This window comes from Mirounga leonina, unplaced genomic scaffold, assembly GCF_011800145.1.
Source record: "Mirounga leonina isolate KUSES-001 unplaced genomic scaffold, KU_Mleo_1.0 Mir_454, whole genome shotgun sequence".
NCBI lineage: Eukaryota > Metazoa > Chordata > Mammalia > Carnivora > Phocidae > Mirounga > Mirounga leonina.
The window spans coordinates 6389431-6407446 of record NW_023270763.1 but is presented as its reverse complement, the minus strand read 5'-3'; the positions used below and the strand labels follow the sequence as shown (position 1 = coordinate 6407446).

Here is an 18016-nt window from a genome sequence, read left to right as displayed (position 1 = left end):
CGCCAGGGAGGGCCTCTACTGGCTGAGCCGGCAGGACCAGAGCTAGGCCAGGAAGATGCCCCTGGAACACTTTCTGCCTTGATCTGGGGCAGATAACTTTAATCTCCTCCACCCAGTTGGCTTTCGTTCTCCAGGGGATGGGGGAAACAGTCCGTTTCCAGACTCACATCCCTATATTTAGCCGCCTTGGAGAAAAAGAATATTTTCCTCACCCTATTCTCACTCCTACTTGGTCCATGATTTCCCAGGGAAGCATTCTAATAAGCTCAGCTCGGGTCACATGCTCATTCCACTCTGGTCAGAAAAGGTTAAGTCAGCTGTTGGGTTAGGGTTTAGGGGGTTAGGATTAGGTCATTGAGAAGCTAGCAATTTGGATCACCTATCTGGACCAACATAAGAACTTTCTTAAAGGAAAAGGGATGGTGTTCTCAGAAGAAGGGAAAATTACAGCCGACCCTGACAGCATTTTCATATGCACTGTTATATAATACTTTAGATATCATTACATAGTAAATCCAAATGACAGGCATTATCATCCTCATATTGCAGATGAAAAAACTGAGTGTCAGGTTAAGAACTTGCCCAAAAGATCATGGATGGTTGCTAAAAACATTAGCCTGTAGAGGAAAAGATTATTTGCACGGTGCTAGAGTTGATCATCCCTAAAAATTACTAATTCACTAATTGCAAAGGGAAAACACCTTTATATAGGAGAGATCTGGCAGTCGCTACCTTTAACAGGTGAACAAACAGCATTGCTTAGGGTAGAATAATTTGACGTCAGTTGCCTACTGAGATGATACAGTATGGAGACAGGACATGTGAGGTATTCTTGCTAAAAATGATTAATTAAGCCACTAAACCTTGTTCCAATTTAGAGGAAATGCAGGGGTTGGGAAGGAAGTTAAATACCACCACAGGAAAACAGACAAATCAGTTTTGTGGAAAATACTAAAGGATAACTGTTCTTAACTCCTCCAAAAGTCAAGGTCATTAAAAAAAAAAGAAGTAGAGGAACTACTCTAGATTAAAAGAAACTAAAGGGACCAAAAAAAAAAAAAGAAAGAAAGAAAGAAACTAAGGGACATAAAGCCAAATGTAATGTGACCCTTGATTATTTTCCCCCCGATTCAAAATAAAATAGCTATAAAAGTCTGAATATGGACTGCATTTTAGATGGTATTAGGGAATTGAATTCTTTTTCTTAGGTATGTTAATAGTGTTGCAATTATGTAGGAAAACAACCTTACTCTTAGAGAAGCTCACTTTCAAATAATTCAGAAAAAAAGTATATGGCTAGAATGCAGATATGGGAAAACAATAGTAATTATTGATCTGAGTAGGGGATATATAGGGTGTTCATTTATACTATTTTTCAACTTTTTGGTATATTGAAATCTCTCAGATAAAATTATTGTTTAAGAACATATAGGGGCACCTGGGTGGCTCAGACGGTTAAGCATCTGCCTTTGGCTCAGGTCATGATCTCAGGGTCCTGGGATCAAGCCCCACATCGCCTCCTTGCTCAGCCGGGAGTCTGCTTCTCTCTTCCCACTCCTGTTCTCTCACTTTCACTCTCTCCTCAAATAAATAAGTAAACTTTAAAATATATATATATATATATACACACACACACACATACAGCTGGACCCTAAACTCAGGTGTATCATTCAGCTACACAGTATCTGAGTGCTTTCTCGAATGTCAGATACGGTGTTTGCTGCATACAGTCCTTGCCCTCATGGAGCTTGCAATCTAGCACAGAGACAGGTAACTGAATAAATCTTTTTTTTTTTTTTAACGTGATCAGTGCACAAAAGAAGCATATCATGCTACAAGGATTGCAGAGTACGATTCAGTTCAAAGGAAGACCTGCAAGGAGGCAGGATTTAGACGGAATCTTATCCCCGAAAGGGGGACTGCATTGTGCAAAAGTTTTTACTCTCTCTACAGCAAGAACTACTATACATGACACACACGTGTGCACATGCACACGGAAAAGTCCCATTTACCTCTGCTATGTGCAATGCACATAAATAATGCCTATCCCACTCTGGTCCTGCCTATTTTTTTCTTTTACCCTCAGTGCTGGTTGCAACTCACTATGATAAATTCATCTTTTTTTTTTTTTAAAGATTTTATTTATTTATTTGACAGAGAGAGACACAGCGAGAGAGGGAACACAAGCAGGGGGAGTGGGAGAGGGAGAAGCAGGCCCCCTGCTGAGCAGGGAGCCCGATGCGGGGCTCGATCCCAGGACCCTGGGATCATGACCTAAGCCAAAGGCAGACGCTTAAGGACTGAGCCACCCAGGCACCCCTATGATAAATTAATCTCATGACCCACTAGTTGTTTTTACCTACATTTGAAAAATACTGTGTTCAAGGACACAATGAATTTTAAAATGATTGGAAGGAGTAGCCCCAAGAGGACTGAAGAAATCAATGGGCAGAGCAGGGACGTGAAGGGTCTTGTAGAATTTTATTCTATGAGAGGTGAGATTAAAGCAGTCACGTTTGGGTGCCAATGCCCAAATTCCTCTTCCTCCTCCTATCATCCCTTTGCGCAAAGACTCCTACCTCTTTAAGCAGAGCACAGGAAATGCCTCTCACTCAGGGGTCCCAAGGCTGTGTACACAGTGTGGCTAGGGACTACCAGGCCAGCCCCGACTAGGACTGCAAATTTTAGAATGTGTGCACAGGTTTAGGTTATAGCCTCCTCTGGAAGCATTTTCATATTTTCCCAGGTCCAGGGTAGAGGCAGGCAAGGGAAGAGTAACTGCCTGCTGGAAAATGGGGTGGAGTCCCCATGAGCTGGGGCTCTGACTTCCCCTAGGCTCTGTGCTTCCTTGGGCCAGAGCTCCAAAGGGAAAATCCAAGTCACCCAAACTGTAGTTTTACCAGGTAACAGAACTGGGAAGTGAGCAGGTGCCTGCTCCCCACCTACCCCGAGACCGAGCTTACCCGCAGGGAATCCAATAGCTGGCCCCCTCCCACAGCTCCTTCCACCTGGGACACCCTCTCTCCACTTTCGCATAGGGCCCCTGATGCAATCCCCACTCCCAGCGCCTTCCTCTTGCTAGCCCTTAGTGACTATGCCACAGATCCTATGCGGTCTTTTTGTGTCTTTCTCTCAGCACCTGTATATTTTATAGGTTCTCAACCTTGGGTGCACATTAGAATTACCTGGGAACTTGCAAAATCCCAATATCCAGGCCAGACTCCACACCATAAAATCTCTGAGATTGGGACTGAGGCATTAGTACTTTGAAAGCTCCCCAGGTGATTCCAGTATGCAACCTAAGTTAGGAATTCCTGCACTACTGGGTCCTGTTGCAGCTAGGAGCCATGAGGGGGCAGGGAGGTGGGGTTACTATGGGGTCAGGTGACCAGCCATCCTGGTTTGCACAGGACTGAGTATTTCCTGACGTGGGACTTTCAGTACTAAGACTGAGAAAGGCCTGGCCAACAGCTGGGCTGAGTGGTTGCCCTTGTGTTTACCTGAGATCTAAGAGCTTGGTCAATTGTCTGGCCACTAGTAATACTTGTGCCCAAAGAACCAGAGCCCCACTTCAGTGGGTTGTTTTATTTTTAAACATTTTATTTCTTTACTTAATCTCTATACCCAACACAGGGCTCGAACTTACAACCCCGAGATCAAGAGTCACATGCTCTACTGACTGAGCCAGCCAGGCATCTCCCCAAATCCAACACACCCCAGCTTCGGTGCCTTTGATGCTGCTAGACAAACTCTTTTCTCCCCTTTCCTGGTCTCCACAGACACCTCTGCCTTTGGAGCCTGGCATGTGACCTCACACACTTGCCTTCTCCGCACACAGGCCCCTCCCTGCTATTCTCTGCCAATCAGAATCCCGCCTAGCCTTCAACCCCAACTCGTCAAGCCTGCCTCATCTCTGAAGCCTCTCAAGACCCCACAGAAGGAAAGGGCCCTTTCTGTGGTGAAGGGAGTGGAGAGGGACTCAAGGAGGGTTGTGTGTCGAGTGGAGTAAGCAGGCACGCTGGCTCAGAGCTCAGACCCGACCTCACAGAGTGCGAGTCCATACTTGGGACGTCCAGATGGCAAGGCGGTCCTTAGAGCAAGGTGACCCTCAGTGAGTGCTGATAATCACCTATCGATTACAGAGGGAGAAAAGTAGAGGAGTGCAGACAGGAGATCTGAGACAAGATTTTCGTGTCTAGTAAACAGATTCATTCCAGAGCCATCTACTCAATACCTACTGTGTGCACAGCACCAGACCAGGCTTGGGGGCTACGGGACAGGCAATTTTCAACTTTAAGAGTCCACATTGTAAGTATAATTTTCACTGATATTTTAGATAATCGTTAACCCAAACTAACTGGAGGAAAAATAATCTTTTTTTTTGTAACCAAAAATAACCCTTTACTTGGGGATCCTTGGTAGCTCAGTCAGTTAAGCATCCGACTCTTGATCTCAGCTCAGGTCTTGATCTCAGGGTCATGAGTTTGACCCCTGCGTTTAAAAAAAAAAAAAAAAGGCAAAAAAAGTGCATTTACAACAAAGTAGGAATTTCTCTCAGATACCTGATCTAACAATATACTACCCAGTAGAGGTACTTTTGGAATGTCTTTTAATGATTAAAATATTCATAGTAAATGGGTGCTCAAAAGTTTGGTGTTTTTCTTTTTTTTAATTTTATGGGGGTGCCTATCTGGCTCAGCTAGCTGGTGGAGCGTGTGATTCTTGATCTTGGAGTCGTGAGTTTGAACCCCACACTGGGTGTAGAGATTTCTTAAAAATAAAAAAATCTTTTTTTTTTTTTTAAAGATTTTATTTATTTATTTATTTGAGAGAATGAGATAGAGACCATGAGAGGGGGGAGGGTCAGAGGGAGAAGCAGACTCCCCGCCGAGCAGGGAGCCCGATGCGGGACTCAATCCCGGGACTCCAGGATCATGACCTGAGCCGAAGGCAGTCGCTTAACCAACTGAGCCACCCAGGCGCCCCCAAAATAAAAAATCTTTTAAAAAGTTTTATCCATCATGTAGCACACTATTCAACTGCTTTGCTATTCAACGTTTTCCTCGACAATTACACAGTAATGAAGCTCTGCCTCGGGTGATGATGTAATTTTTCTTATAAAGGAGTTTGAACTGTGGCTTTTTCTCAAAGGAAATCTTAAAAATCATTGAGGTTTTTTTTTTTTTCCAAAAACAGCCAGAAATTAACCATTTCTCTCTATCTCAACTTAAAATAACTGTGTACTTGTTACAAGAAGAGTAAGCATGCGTTTGACTAGGATTCAATCAGAGAAGTAAAACTACGAGGACACACACACACACACACACAGCCCAGCAAAGGCAGAGGAGGATCCAGGGGAAGGTAGACCAGTTGCAGGCCCAGCTGCTGTGTCTCCCTAGTGAGCAGAGTGAGCAGATTAGCAACAACATGAATGAGCCACAAAATATAGTAACTGCTGCTCTTCTTCCGCCCTCCTGGTCTCCTAAGAATCTCCCTCTAGGCCACAAGAACCAAAAAATACAGGAAAGGGAATTACGGCAAATGCAGTTCAGCCTAGTTGACACATAACAAAGCCCGTAACATGTCATACTGAGAAACTGTTTGGTCTAGAAAATCTGCCCGTTTATTAAGTTCATTTATGTCATATAAAACAAAAAGATTCAATAGTCTGCAGAACACTGAGGGGCGAAATGCTGGTCTAAGACCCAAGAGCCACTTCCATTAATAGTTACAACAAATGGAATAGATGAGATAGAAGCAGAGTTACTGGGTTCAAAGGTCACCCTGATGCTTTCTTGACCTACAAGTCTGAATCCAGAATTCCCTGATTCTTTCTTCCCCGGGATGGACTTAACTCATTCCATTTTCAGAGGACAACTATGAAGATTTGGAAAGCAAACCACAGAATCTCCCTCTGATGCAGATCTTCAACATCAAATAAGCAATAGTGCTAACTGAAGGTTCTGCTTAGCCATCACCTTGGTCATGCTGCATTCTGTCCCTTTCATGCCCCTCTCTGACACACTCTCCTCCAAAGTGAATCTGCTGATGCTGAAACTCCATCTAAAGGTTTGTTTTTTTTTTTAAAGATTTTATTTATTTATTCACGAGAGACAGAGAGAGAGCAAGAGAGAGAGAAGCAGAGGGAGAAACAGGCTCCCAAGGAGCAGGGAGCCCGATGTGGGACTCGATCCCAGGACCCTGGGATCATGACCTGAGCCGAAGGCAGACGCTTAACCATCTGAGCCACCCAGGCGCCCCATCTAAAGGTTTTTGTGCATTGAACACACCGATGAGATTTGTCTACTATCTGGATTTTCAGGTTTTAATAAGAGTTGAACCAGCACTGAAGGCCGTCCACCCTCACAAAACCCAAAGGGTTTCTCCCCAATTGCAAGCTCTCTGACATTCAATCAGAGCTGAACTCTGACCAAAGGCTCTACCACCTTCATTTCATTCAGTTTCTCTCTTGTGTGGATTCCCAGATGATTGGAAAGGTATGAACTGTACTTGAAGGTTTTCCCACATTATTTGTATTCAGAAGCCTTTACTCCAGTGTGAGTTTTCTGGTGCTGAATAAGGTGAGAGTTCCGACTGAAGGCCTTCCCACATTCACAACATTCACAGGGTCTCTCTCCAGAGTGAATCCTGTGGTGTTTAATAAGAAGTGAACTCCTACTAAAAGATTTCCCACACTCGCTGCAATCATAAGGAGTCTCCCCTGTGTGGGCTCTCTGGTGTTCAATGAGGTGCGAGTTACGACTCTAAGTTTCCCCACAGTCATTGCCCTCATATGGTCTCTCTTTGGTGTGAACTCGCTGGTGTTCTATTAGATTTGAGCTCTGGCTGAAGGCCTTCCCACACTCGCTACACGCAGAGTTTCTCCCTCATGTGGATTCTCTGGTGTCGAACAAGACTTGAGCTCCGACCAAAAGCTTTCCCACATTCATTACACATATAAGGCAGCTCTCCTGTATGAATTATCTGATGCTGGATAAGATGTGAGCTGTGCTGGAAGGTTTTCCCACAGTGACTACATTCATAGCGTTTCTCTTCAGTATGTATTCTTTGATGCTGAATAAGGTTCGAACTATGGCCAAAAGCTTTTCCACATTCATGACACTCATAAGGTTTCTCTTGTGTATAGATCCTTTCATGCTGAATAAGGTATGAGTTCCATCTGAGTAATTTTCCACAAATATTACACATTTGGGATTTCTCTTTAATTAAGAATTTGTGGCTGTTGGATAGAGTTTGTGCTGTTATGAAAGCTTTGTCCATATTCAGAGCCCCTTTTGTTTTGTTCACATTCATCTCCTTCGTGTAGTCGCAGCCCTACTTCAAGAGTTTTCTGCTTTATAATTAATTGATCCTCAGTCCAGGTCTCACCATCTGACAGAAAATATAAAAAAGGTAAAATGTAACAAGAAAAACTCCTGGTGGGGAACAGGATGATCAGAGTATCCCGGAAGTATTTGGTTCAAAAAAGTATGAAAAATGGCCTTGCAATATAGGGAAAAGACGGATACAAGTTGAACAGATTTGGAGAAAGTGGTGGGGAAACTAAAATTCAGGTTTATATATGAAGTGGCTAACCAGACAGACATACTGGGATTAGCAGAAAAGGGAAGCAGAGTTTGAGGGAAGTGGAGTCATCTCAGAACTTTAGAAGGGAGATGCTGGGGGCTATGTGTGGGGAGGGGCAGGGACTGAATAAAGAGGAGAACCTCCCCCCAGAGGTTCTGCCCACATAGCACCCTGGCCACATGACCATCCCTGAGGTAACAGAGAAGACTCCCTTCATGTAATCAGAGACCAACACCTTCCTCACCAGAGTATCTCTCTCTACACTCAGATGTTCACATGCTCACTCGTGACCACAGACACACTCACACCTCATATGCATCTTTTGGAAATACTGCAAGTGGGGAAGATTTGATAAAGGAAGAGGGGGGAGGAGGAAAAGTTATTTACAATATGAAGCACAGGGTACAGAGAAATATTCCCAAGTCGATTTTGACTCTAACAGAATATACAAAAACAAATCCTGTACCCTGCATTCAAGGGAGACAGGATAGAAAACATCTCCTGTTTAATATATTTCTCCTCTTAACTGAAATACGGCTTACTAATGCTAGAGAGATTGTTTTGCAATGATATTATTAGAGAAAGTAGGCCCTCTGCTAAGAGGGATCTTTATGAAAGGAGGGGCTGCTGAGAAATAGCCAATGCAGCATTTCCAGCAGCAGTGAAAGCCTAACACAATAAACAGCCTTGATTTTATTTGTCAATGGTCATTTTCTTTAAGGAATTTAATAATCGTCTGTGATATCTTATCACAGAACCATATTTACACCTGTTCTCCACCTCTAAATATGTCCTCATCCTCTGTATGTTCAGTTTAGATATTGTGTTTTTAATAATTTTTTCCTTGTGATAAGAATTTTTAAGATCTTCTCTCTTAGTAACTTTCAAACACACAATACGGCATTATCAGCTATAATTGCCAGGTTGTACATTATTTATCTTATAACTGGAAGTTTCTACATTTTGACCCCCTTCATCCAATTCCCCCACTCCCACCCCCCCATGTCTGGCAACCACCAGTCTGTTTTCTGTGCCTGAGTTGCCTTTTTTTTTTTTTTTTTGATTCCACATATAAGTGAGATCACACAGTATTTGTCTTTGTCTGATTTATTTCACTTAGTGTAATGCCCTCAAGGTCCATCCGTGTTGTCGAAAATGGCAGGATTTCCTTCTTTTTACAGCTGTACAACATTCCACTGTGTATATTCACGTATATTTGTATGTACACCACATCTGCTTTATCCACTCATCCATCGATGGACACTTAGGCTGTTTCCATGTCTTGGCTACAGTACATAATGCTGCAATGAACACAGGGGTGCAGATATCTTTTGAGACAGTGCTTTCATTTCCTTCAGATAAATACTCAGAAGTGGAATTGACAGATCTTACGTAGTTCTATTGGTAGTTCACCAGTTTACATTTTTGCCAACATGTGTTACTTCTTGTCTTTTAGGCGACAACCATTCTATCAGGTGTGAGTGATTACTGGCTTAGTGTTTTACATCTGCTTGCACATGTGTTTAACTGTTTCTCTTATATGTCACACAAATTGCAAACAGTTGGAGAACACCAACTAGGTCTAAAAAGTTAGGTACCTAAAAAAAAAAGTGATAAAGGCATCAATCAAGTCTAAATATTAGCTAGGCAGCCAATTCTTTTTAGCAAGATACCACAATGAACTGGTACTATAAATTCGAGTCACTCACTATGCACAGTCCGACAGTACTTTCTGTGGTTATACAGCTGGTCCACATCTGCACTATCCAATACAGTAGCCAATGACCACATGTGGCTACTGAGCACTGGAAATGTGGCCAGTGTAACTGAGCAGCTGAACTTTTAATTGTATTTAATTAATTTCAATTTAATTAATGCATGTGGCTGGTGCTACCCTACTGGACAGCACAACTCAAGAGCTTCCTAAATCTGCCACATCTGTCCCCCAAGCCTGGGGGCACCTAAACTTAGAAGCCCTTCAGAAAGTAAAAGATCAGGGGCACCTGGGTGGCACAGTCAGTTAAGCTTCCAACTCTTGGTTTCAGTTCAGGTCATGATCTCGGGGTCGTGAGACTGAGCCCTCCGTCGGGTTCTACACTCAGCTTGGAGTCTGCTATTCTCTCTCTCCCTCTGCCCCTCCCCCTGCTCTCTCTTCTCTAAAATAAATAAAATCTTTAAAAAAAATTGAAAGATCCATAGCCTGGGAATGCCTCCATTTGGACTTGGATTTGGAATAATTTATGAAGCAGGAGACATGTCTTCTGTGGTTGGCTTGAGCAAATACTAAAACGAAGGTTTCTTCTACATTTTTCTGACCTGGCCCGTCTTTCCAGCCTCATTCCCATCTCCTCCCTTACATGAAGCCTCTTCTCCTTTCTGTTGGACCATGCTATTTGTTCTCTCCCAACTTCTGAAGGCTTAAGTGTTCTAGAGGACGGGCCTTTTATAGGCCCACTGACAGAGAACTGACAGCCTGCCTGACATCTTCAAGAATGTAAATCCTACCGCTCTCAGGCCCTGTTCAGTATCACTTTCTCCATTAAGCTTAAGGTGATCCTTCTCCTGTAACTCTTGAATCCTTCTCTTTACCAGTCCTGTGACACTTGACTCATTCACATTTATCTTACTGAGCACCAACAACATGCCAGATACAGTTCCAGGTGCTGAGATACATCAGGGGGTAAACAGGCAAAAACTCCACCCTCTAAGATCTTCCATTATAGTAAGGGAGCTGGACAAGAAACCTCGTAAATTACATTCTACTAGCTGACACAGTGGTACAGAGACAAAGGCAAGGAAGAAGCATAGAGTGTCAGAGGGAGGGGGTGGGCAGAAGGGTTGTGATTTTACACCCCATGGTCAAAGAAGGACTAAGAAAATGACACTGAAGCAAAGACTTGAAGGAGATAAGGTTTCTGGGAAAGAGCATTACACACAGAAGAATTAGCAAGTGCAAAGGCCCTAGGTGTTCAAAGAGGCAAGTATGACTGGAACGCAATGAGCAAGGGGAAGAATAGTAAGAAATGAGGTCAGAGACCTCATTTTCAGAGAACACAGGACCCGATAGGCTACTGTAAGAGGTATGCTTTTACTGAGTGAGATAGGAAGCTATGGGAGGCTTATGACCAGAGGAAGACAAAACCTGACATTTTAACAGGATCATGCTGCCGGCTATGTTGGGAAGAGACAATAGGGAGACAATGGCAGAGGCAGGACAACCAGCCAGGAGGCTACTGCAATAATCCAGGTGAGGGATGATAGCACCCTGGACCAAGATGGTGGCAGAGGTGGTAAGAAGTACTGGGATTCTGGAAAAAAATGTTGATGGTCGTGTGGATAAGATTACTGATTGATGGGTATGAATATGAGAGAATAAAGTTTTCTCTCTGGGTTGAGTAGCTGGAGGGATTGTGTCCCCATCTCCTGAAATGGGCGATATTTATAACAGGCTACAGCATCTTCAGTAATCTAAAAAGACATTTCTACATGGCTCTCATACCAGTCTCTTGAGATCAGTATGTCTCAAACGTGCTCCTCCTTCTGGCATATGAGTATTTGTTATACTGTTCTTGCAACTCTCCGGTAGCTTTAGCATTTTTCAAAATAAAAAAGGAAGGGGTGACAACGAGCAGTGACTCCTTTCTCTGCCCCCACATCCACCCAGTAAACAAGTACTATTGCTTCTACCTACAACACACTTCTTGGTTTTTGTCCCTACCTTCCTATTATCACTAGGAACGTCCTAAAGTCAGATCCTAATCACCTCACCTCCCATACCACACTCAACAAATCAGATTCTCTCCCTTGATATACAACGCTCACCGGCTAGCCGCCTATTAAGAAAAGCTAACATAACATACTTCAATATCTGCCAAACAAAAGCTAAGCTCTTTGCCTGGCATTCCTTTCGCACAGTCTTACTCCACTCTGCCTCACAGACTCATCTTCTATCACATCTTCTCTATACTCCAGTCAATGTGAACAGTTTCCTGAACATGTATATCCCCATACATGTACTTCTCTTCCACCTATCAAAATCCTATTCAACCTTCCAGACCCAGCTCAAGGCAGCCTCCTTCCTGAAACCTAACCCCACTCTAATCCCAGCTGGAAGTAAGCTCTCCTTTAAATCTCTAAAGCATTCGCTTCCTGTCTCCTTCATGGCATTTAACCACATTGTCTTTGGGCCTCTCCTCAAAAGTATTTTTAGTTGTGTGTGTGTTCCCTTCAATTTATGCTGAAAGCATCTCTATTTTAAAAGATGTCTTCCATTTCTTTGTCTCCAAGCCCAGTGCTATGTAAAGAACCCTGCGCACATTCAGTACTTCAAAATACTCCTGATTATTTCCCAGCAATCAAGAGAAGAATCTGTAAGTCACTGAGGGTCCCAAATAGACCATTTATAAAAAGTCTTCAGGACTGAGGCTCAAATAGAATTCAGAGAGGTATATCTCCTCATGGGTCAGAGCCACTTAGAGAAAAAATACCAAAAACGTGGATTCAAACTCTGGTAGAGAGCAGGACCCTCTGGAATGCCTCAGCAGACAGTGGCTGCTCTGAGACAGAGCTCGAGCAGCCCAAGAAGAGAGCAGTTGCCCCCTGAAATAAGCAAAGCAAATGTGTTCCTGTGGACAAAGGTTTAAAAAAAAGTTTCCTCGCTGATCTGCTTCTAATTTAAAGGGAAGGGGTAAAAAAATCTATGCAGTTCTTCAAGTTTGTTTAACTACAAAGCCGTGGGATCCCAAGTATATTTACTTCTAACAGCAGAAGAAATGAGCAATACTTATTGTACTGGGTCCAACAGTGTCGTTTCCCTGCCCCACCCCCACTAATTCATGTCCACCTGGAACCTCAGAATATGACCTCGTTTGGAAGCAGAGTCTTCGCAGAGTTAAGACGAGGTCATAATGGATTAGGGTGGGTCCTAAATCCAATGACTGCCATCTATATAAGAGAAAGGAGAGGAAGATTCAGACATGGAAACACACAGGAAAGAAGGCCACGTGACAATGGAGACACTGACTAAGTGATGCAGCCTTAAGCCAAGGAGCACCAAGGATTGCTGGGGACCACCAGAAGCTGGCAACAGCCAAGGAGGGATTCTTCCCTAGAGGTTTCAGAGGTAGCACAGCCCTCGTGGACTTCTAGCTTCCAAAACCGAGAGAATACAGTTCCGCTGTATTAAGCTATGAAGCTGTGCTAATTCGTTACAGAAGCCCTAGGAGACAAATACACTCCCTGTTTGATTTAACCAATTAGGAAACGTACATACCACCTACTACGTGCCAGATACCGGTGGAGGGATTATAATGGTGCTTCAAAGCGCAATTAGGAAGGACAACCCCTACCTAGGTGACTGGAGATGGTAGCCTCAGAGAATGATGTTGAGCTGGATCTTGAACTATGATCAGGATCAACAAAGTGAAGAGTATTCCGGACAAAAGTAATCACATTTGCTAAGGCTCAGCAACATAGAAGGGAACACTAAGTTCAAGGAATAGGAAACAAACAAACAAACACACACAAAAACAAAAACTCCATGTGAGTGAAATGTATGCCCCATGTGGGCAGGCAGCAGGAGATATAGCAGAAAAAAATAGAGTACAGCCAGACGGGGCACCTGGGTGGCTAAATCAGTCGAGTGTCCGACTCTCGATTTCGGCTCAGGTCATGATCTTGGGGTCCTGAGATTGAGCCCCACATCGGGCTCTTCGCTGAGCATGGAGTCTGCTTCGGATTCTCTCCCTCTGCCCCTGCCTCTGCTCACGCTTTCTAGTTCTCTCAAAAAAAAAAGAAAGAAAAAGAAAAATAGAGCAGAGCCAGATATGAAGAGGCATATATACCACACCCAGGGCTTTGGACAGAGACTGACATGATCAAATTTGTTCCTAGGGAAATTCATTCTGGCAGCAGAATGGAGGATAGCCTAGAGTAGGGTACATGACCAATAGCATAGGGATGTGTCAACAACCCAAGAAAACTAGAATGGGTCTAAAATGAGGAAATGGCAATCACAGGCAACAGAATCAGGCCTCTCTGAAGAGAAACTGACAGATTTGGTGGCTGACTGAATACGGAGGGAAGGAGAATAGTACAGTACAAATCCAAGTTTTCTAGCTTGGGAAAATCAGTCACTAAAATTAACCAAGGCAGGGGCGCCTGGGTGGCTCAGTCATTAAGTGTCTGCCTTCGGCTCAGGTCATGATTCCAGAGTCCTGGGATCGAGCCCCGCATCGGGCTCCCTGCTCTGCGGGGAAGCCTGCTTCTCCCACTCCTACTCCCCCTGCTTGTGTTCCCTCTCTCGCTGTGTCTCTCTCTGTCAAATAAATAAATAAAATCTTTTAAAAAAATAAAAATTAAAAAAATAAAATTAACCAAGGCAGTCACTGGAAGGTAGGGAGGTGTGGGCCTGACAGAAAACAAGGAGCTCCGAGGTACACCCATGAACATCTAGTTTTCAGGACCCAGAAGGCAGCAAGAGCAGCAGATAGCGGTTAAGAGAAGTCCTGGAAGGGGATAGGATCACCCACAGGAGTGAAAAAAAGAGGGTTAAGAACGGTCTTGGGGAAAAATTAATGTTTAAAAACAGATGGAGAAACAGGAGTGGGGAAGGCCCAGAGAAGGCAAGAGGAAGACCAGAAGAAAACGGTGCTTCCAAAACCAAAGAACAAGAGGTGCGAGGAAGAGTGATCACATCGACAAAAAATAGGAAGGGGTCAAAAAATTAAAGCTGAAAAAAATGTGTCCAGTGGCTTCATTAGCTAAGCCATTGGCAACTTGGATATCATCAGTTCTGATGGAGCAGAAGCGGTGCCCTGCGTTACAAAAGCAATAGCAACTAGTGATTTTTTTTTTTAAGAGGTATGACAGTGAAGGGAACAAGGGCGATCGTACCCAATTTCCCCCTAATGCTCAATCAACCACCAAGTCCTCAGGTTTTCGTGTAAATGTCTCTTGCATCTGTTTGTTTCCTTCCTCACAGTCCAAGTCTGTTTCAGAAATTTCACCTAGGAGACTGCCCTGTGCAGGATGCTGGGATGTGTAGTGTTTGGATAGGCAGAGAATATAGGGGACAGTAATGTATGAGAAAAAGGACACAAAGACACAACGGTGGAGAGTGCAGGGTCTTTGGCATTACTTTGTGCAGACACACCAGTCTTGCTGGTTTGTTTTGGGGCACACGAAGGAACGACTTTCAAGGTGGGTTGAGGCCACACTGCCGAGGACCCTGGATGCCAGGTTATGGAGTCTGGGCTGAATGCAGTGGGCACTGTGAACCAACATGAGTGAGTGAGTGTTTTAGGAAGGTGAGTACAGGCACTTGGCCTTTTAGAAAGACTAGCAACTGGGAGCCTATGGTAAGCATCTATCCCCTCTCATTTAAAACTTGACTCCTTTCTTTTCTTTTTTTTTTAGATTTTTATTTATTTATTTGACAGAGACAGCGAGAGCAGGAACACAAGCAGGGGGAGTGGGAGAGGGAGAAGCAGGCTTCCTGCTGAGCCGAGAGCCCGATGTGGGACTCGATCCCAGGACCCTGGGATCATGACCCGAGCCGAAGGCAGTCGCTTAACCAACTGAGCCACCCAGGCGCCCAAAACTTGACTCCTTTCTGGGGCACCTGGGTGGCTTGGTCAGATAAGCGTCTGACTCTTGATTTCAGCTCAGGTCATGATCTCAGGGTCATGAGATCGAGCCCCATGCCGGGTTCCTCGCTGGGCAGGGAGCCTGCTTAGGATTCTCTCCCTCTCCCTCTGCCCCTCCACTGGCTCACTCGCTCTCTCTAAATAAATATAACAATAGTATTGTTGAAAGAAAGAAAGGCCAACTTGATTCCTTTCTTACTCTAAATTCTTTCAAGGCCAAACTTGTGACTTTCTAAGACTTCCTGGGCCAAAACCCAGTTCACAGGGATCTCCTCTTGTAAACTTCTACATAGTTTACTGTCCATAGCCTCTCACAGGTAACTATTCCAACTCAACTCTTAAGTTTTGGGTGAGTAGGGGTTAGGTTTTCTTTCAACTTAGTCTCAACACCTCATACTAACAGCTCAATAAATACCTGTCAAGTCAAAAATTAGTCTGAAAACATGGTTTTTACACATAAATGTGTAAAAGAAAATCTCCCCAAATAGAAGCCATCTCAGAGTCCATGATGTGGATTATCTAAGCCTTTGTCACCCAATTAAATAAGCCAAGTCCATTTTTTTAGGGGCCAGACATACATAATGGTGGGATGGCAGACTGAAACAAAAATGCTGATACCTAAGGAAAAAACGTTGATACTAATAGTTTAACCTCATTTTCCATCAGCAGGTGGCTGGCTTATCTACTGTACTTCACAGGCAAGGCACCAGCTTGGAGTTTATACCTGGGGTGGTAAATGTATCCTCCCTAAGGATGAAGGAGAGCTTGGGCAGGATGAGTGGAGGAGCCCGCTCTTTTCCTGGCACTTGAGGTACGGGACATTCTTGGCTGAGTTCATTCATTTATTTATTCACACATTCACTGAGCTTCTCCAAAGGCCAAGCAAGTTGGCAGGTGCTGGAATGACAGATCCTCCTAGACTTAGTGCTAGGATACTACCGTGCTGCAGGTCTGCTCCACACAGTCGAGAGGAAACGTTGGTTACAGGCTTTATTTACATGTAAGAGAGCCTTGGGGCAAAAAAAAAAAAGTAGTTTTTCACCAGGACAATTCTAAGTGTAAAGTTAGTCGTGTCCATCTGATCCGAGGCCGCGCGGCTGGAAGGACAAAGTTTAGACAAAGAAAGCCAGCTAGGTCAGCTCCTCACCCTTGCTCTTTCGGGGCTCCTGCTTGGAGGATGGGGACAGGGACTCCGGGGTTATCTGCTCAGGCGGCTTCTCCATGGGCTGGATCCAACCCCCAGGGCTGGGGCTCCCAAAGACAAGACCTCCTCTAAAACTTCTTCAGAGCGCGGCACCACGGACGGGCAGTCGCTGCGGGAGAGGGAGGGAGAGGAGGGCAGATGTGGGGGAAACGGCAAGGGAAGCTTTTCCAGGAGAGGCTCCCACTCACTGTCCCCGGGCTGGGTGGGCCCCGGCGCGGGGGCGCGGTCAGGCCTGCGGCGCCAGCCCCACGCCCCGGCGCCCCCTCGGCCCGAGCCCCCCACCGCCCACCCCCGTCTCAGCCCGCGCTCCTCTCCGCCGCGGAGGGCGGACCCGCAGCCCCCAGTCCGGGGCCCTGATACTCACTCGCGCAGCCGCCCCGCAGCGGCGGCGCCCTCGGTCCCCGGGCCCGACTGGAAACTCGGGCTCCCCGGCGCGCACTTCCGGGTCCCGTCTAGGCAGCTCGGAGGTCTCCTCTCGATCGCGGGTTCTGCAGGGCGGCTGGGGAGCTGGGCCCAGAACCGCGTTGGGATGGCGCCCCCTTTGGCGTTCGTCCTTACCCAAGGAGGCATTGAGGGAGGATGGGGCTAGATTTCTCTATCTGCCCTTCATCGCCCACGTGGACCTGGGATCTAAATTGGTTGTTCCCTTCTTTCTCACCCGCACTGTCCCCTGTGCACCTCATTTGCCGCCTCCCTTGACCCCTGCCGTTTTACCACCCATCCCCACCTCCCTCCTTGCAAACCACAAAGCGGGGATGACTCTGCTGGACCCGAATCCCTTATCTATGCCTACAGTCCAGCCTGTCCTCTCCCTAGGTTGCTTCAACCCGACTGGTGTTTCCGCTCCATTACTCCATTGCCTCCCAATTGTGCCTGAGTATGTAAGTAAGCAGGAGTCACATTGGTACCAATGGGCTAAAAGAGGAAGAAAAGCCTTAGAAATAGGGTCAAGATTTCAAACACTCTACTGTGCCTGGACGAGTTTGCCAGAGATAGCTTTGATACGTTGAAGCAGGAAAAATGTTAGGGAAATGAGTTGTTCGTGATGGGGGGGTGGGAGGGGTTCCTGCTAAACTCAGAAAGTTACCAGTTTTGGAGTAAACTGGCATTATCTCATTAATTTTCACAACAATCTCATTAAGTTCATTCTTTTTCAAAATTGTAGGTGCCAAAAACTGCAGACTCAGTGAGCAAGTAAAGGCAGCCTTTAGAACGCTGGCCAGTTCAAACCAGAGCTTGGAGTCAAACTGCACCTGGGGGGAGGACAAAGGTTAGACCAGGTGGAGATTTGTAATAGGATCAAGTGTGGGAAAGAAAAAGACAGATACTGTCATTATGCCCAAGTTGTAAATTTATAAACATGAATGGGATACAAATATGAGGTTAACTATTTTCTAAAAGTGAAGGGTGTGAATGGGATGCATCAGCAAAATGAAAAATTCCAGTATTTATTTTCTCATTGACTTGTACAGTACGCTGTTTGAAATTATCCTCCCAGTCTCAGATTAAAGATTCGTTCATGTGCCCGTATTTTGAAGGGAGTGTCAGATGTGATGCCATAGGATACAAGTGTTAGCAA

General features: G+C 45.0%; 2 protein-coding genes across 4 annotated transcripts in view; both read right to left on the bottom strand.

The window, feature by feature from the left end:
* Positions 1-17455, bottom strand: part of TMEM225B (transmembrane protein 225B) — a 30906-nt gene extending 13451 nt beyond the window's left edge. For all 3 annotated transcript variants that reach the window (XM_034988450.1, XM_034988451.1, XM_034988452.1), the window contains exons 1-2: positions 16802-17455; positions 16381-16546 (exon numbers count right to left, since the gene is read on the bottom strand). The gene's annotated coding sequence lies outside the window, so the exon portion shown is untranslated. The remainder of the gene's footprint in view (positions 1-16380; positions 16547-16801) is intronic.
* Positions 6201-13225, bottom strand: ZNF3 (zinc finger protein 3). The gene is given in 3 exon segments (XM_034988449.1): positions 6201-6879; positions 6881-7392; positions 13208-13225. Coding segments are annotated over 2 exon segments (786 nt in total). The 5' UTR covers positions 7315-7392; positions 13208-13225; the 3' UTR covers positions 6201-6527.
* Positions 17456-18016: the final 561 nt, after the last annotated feature.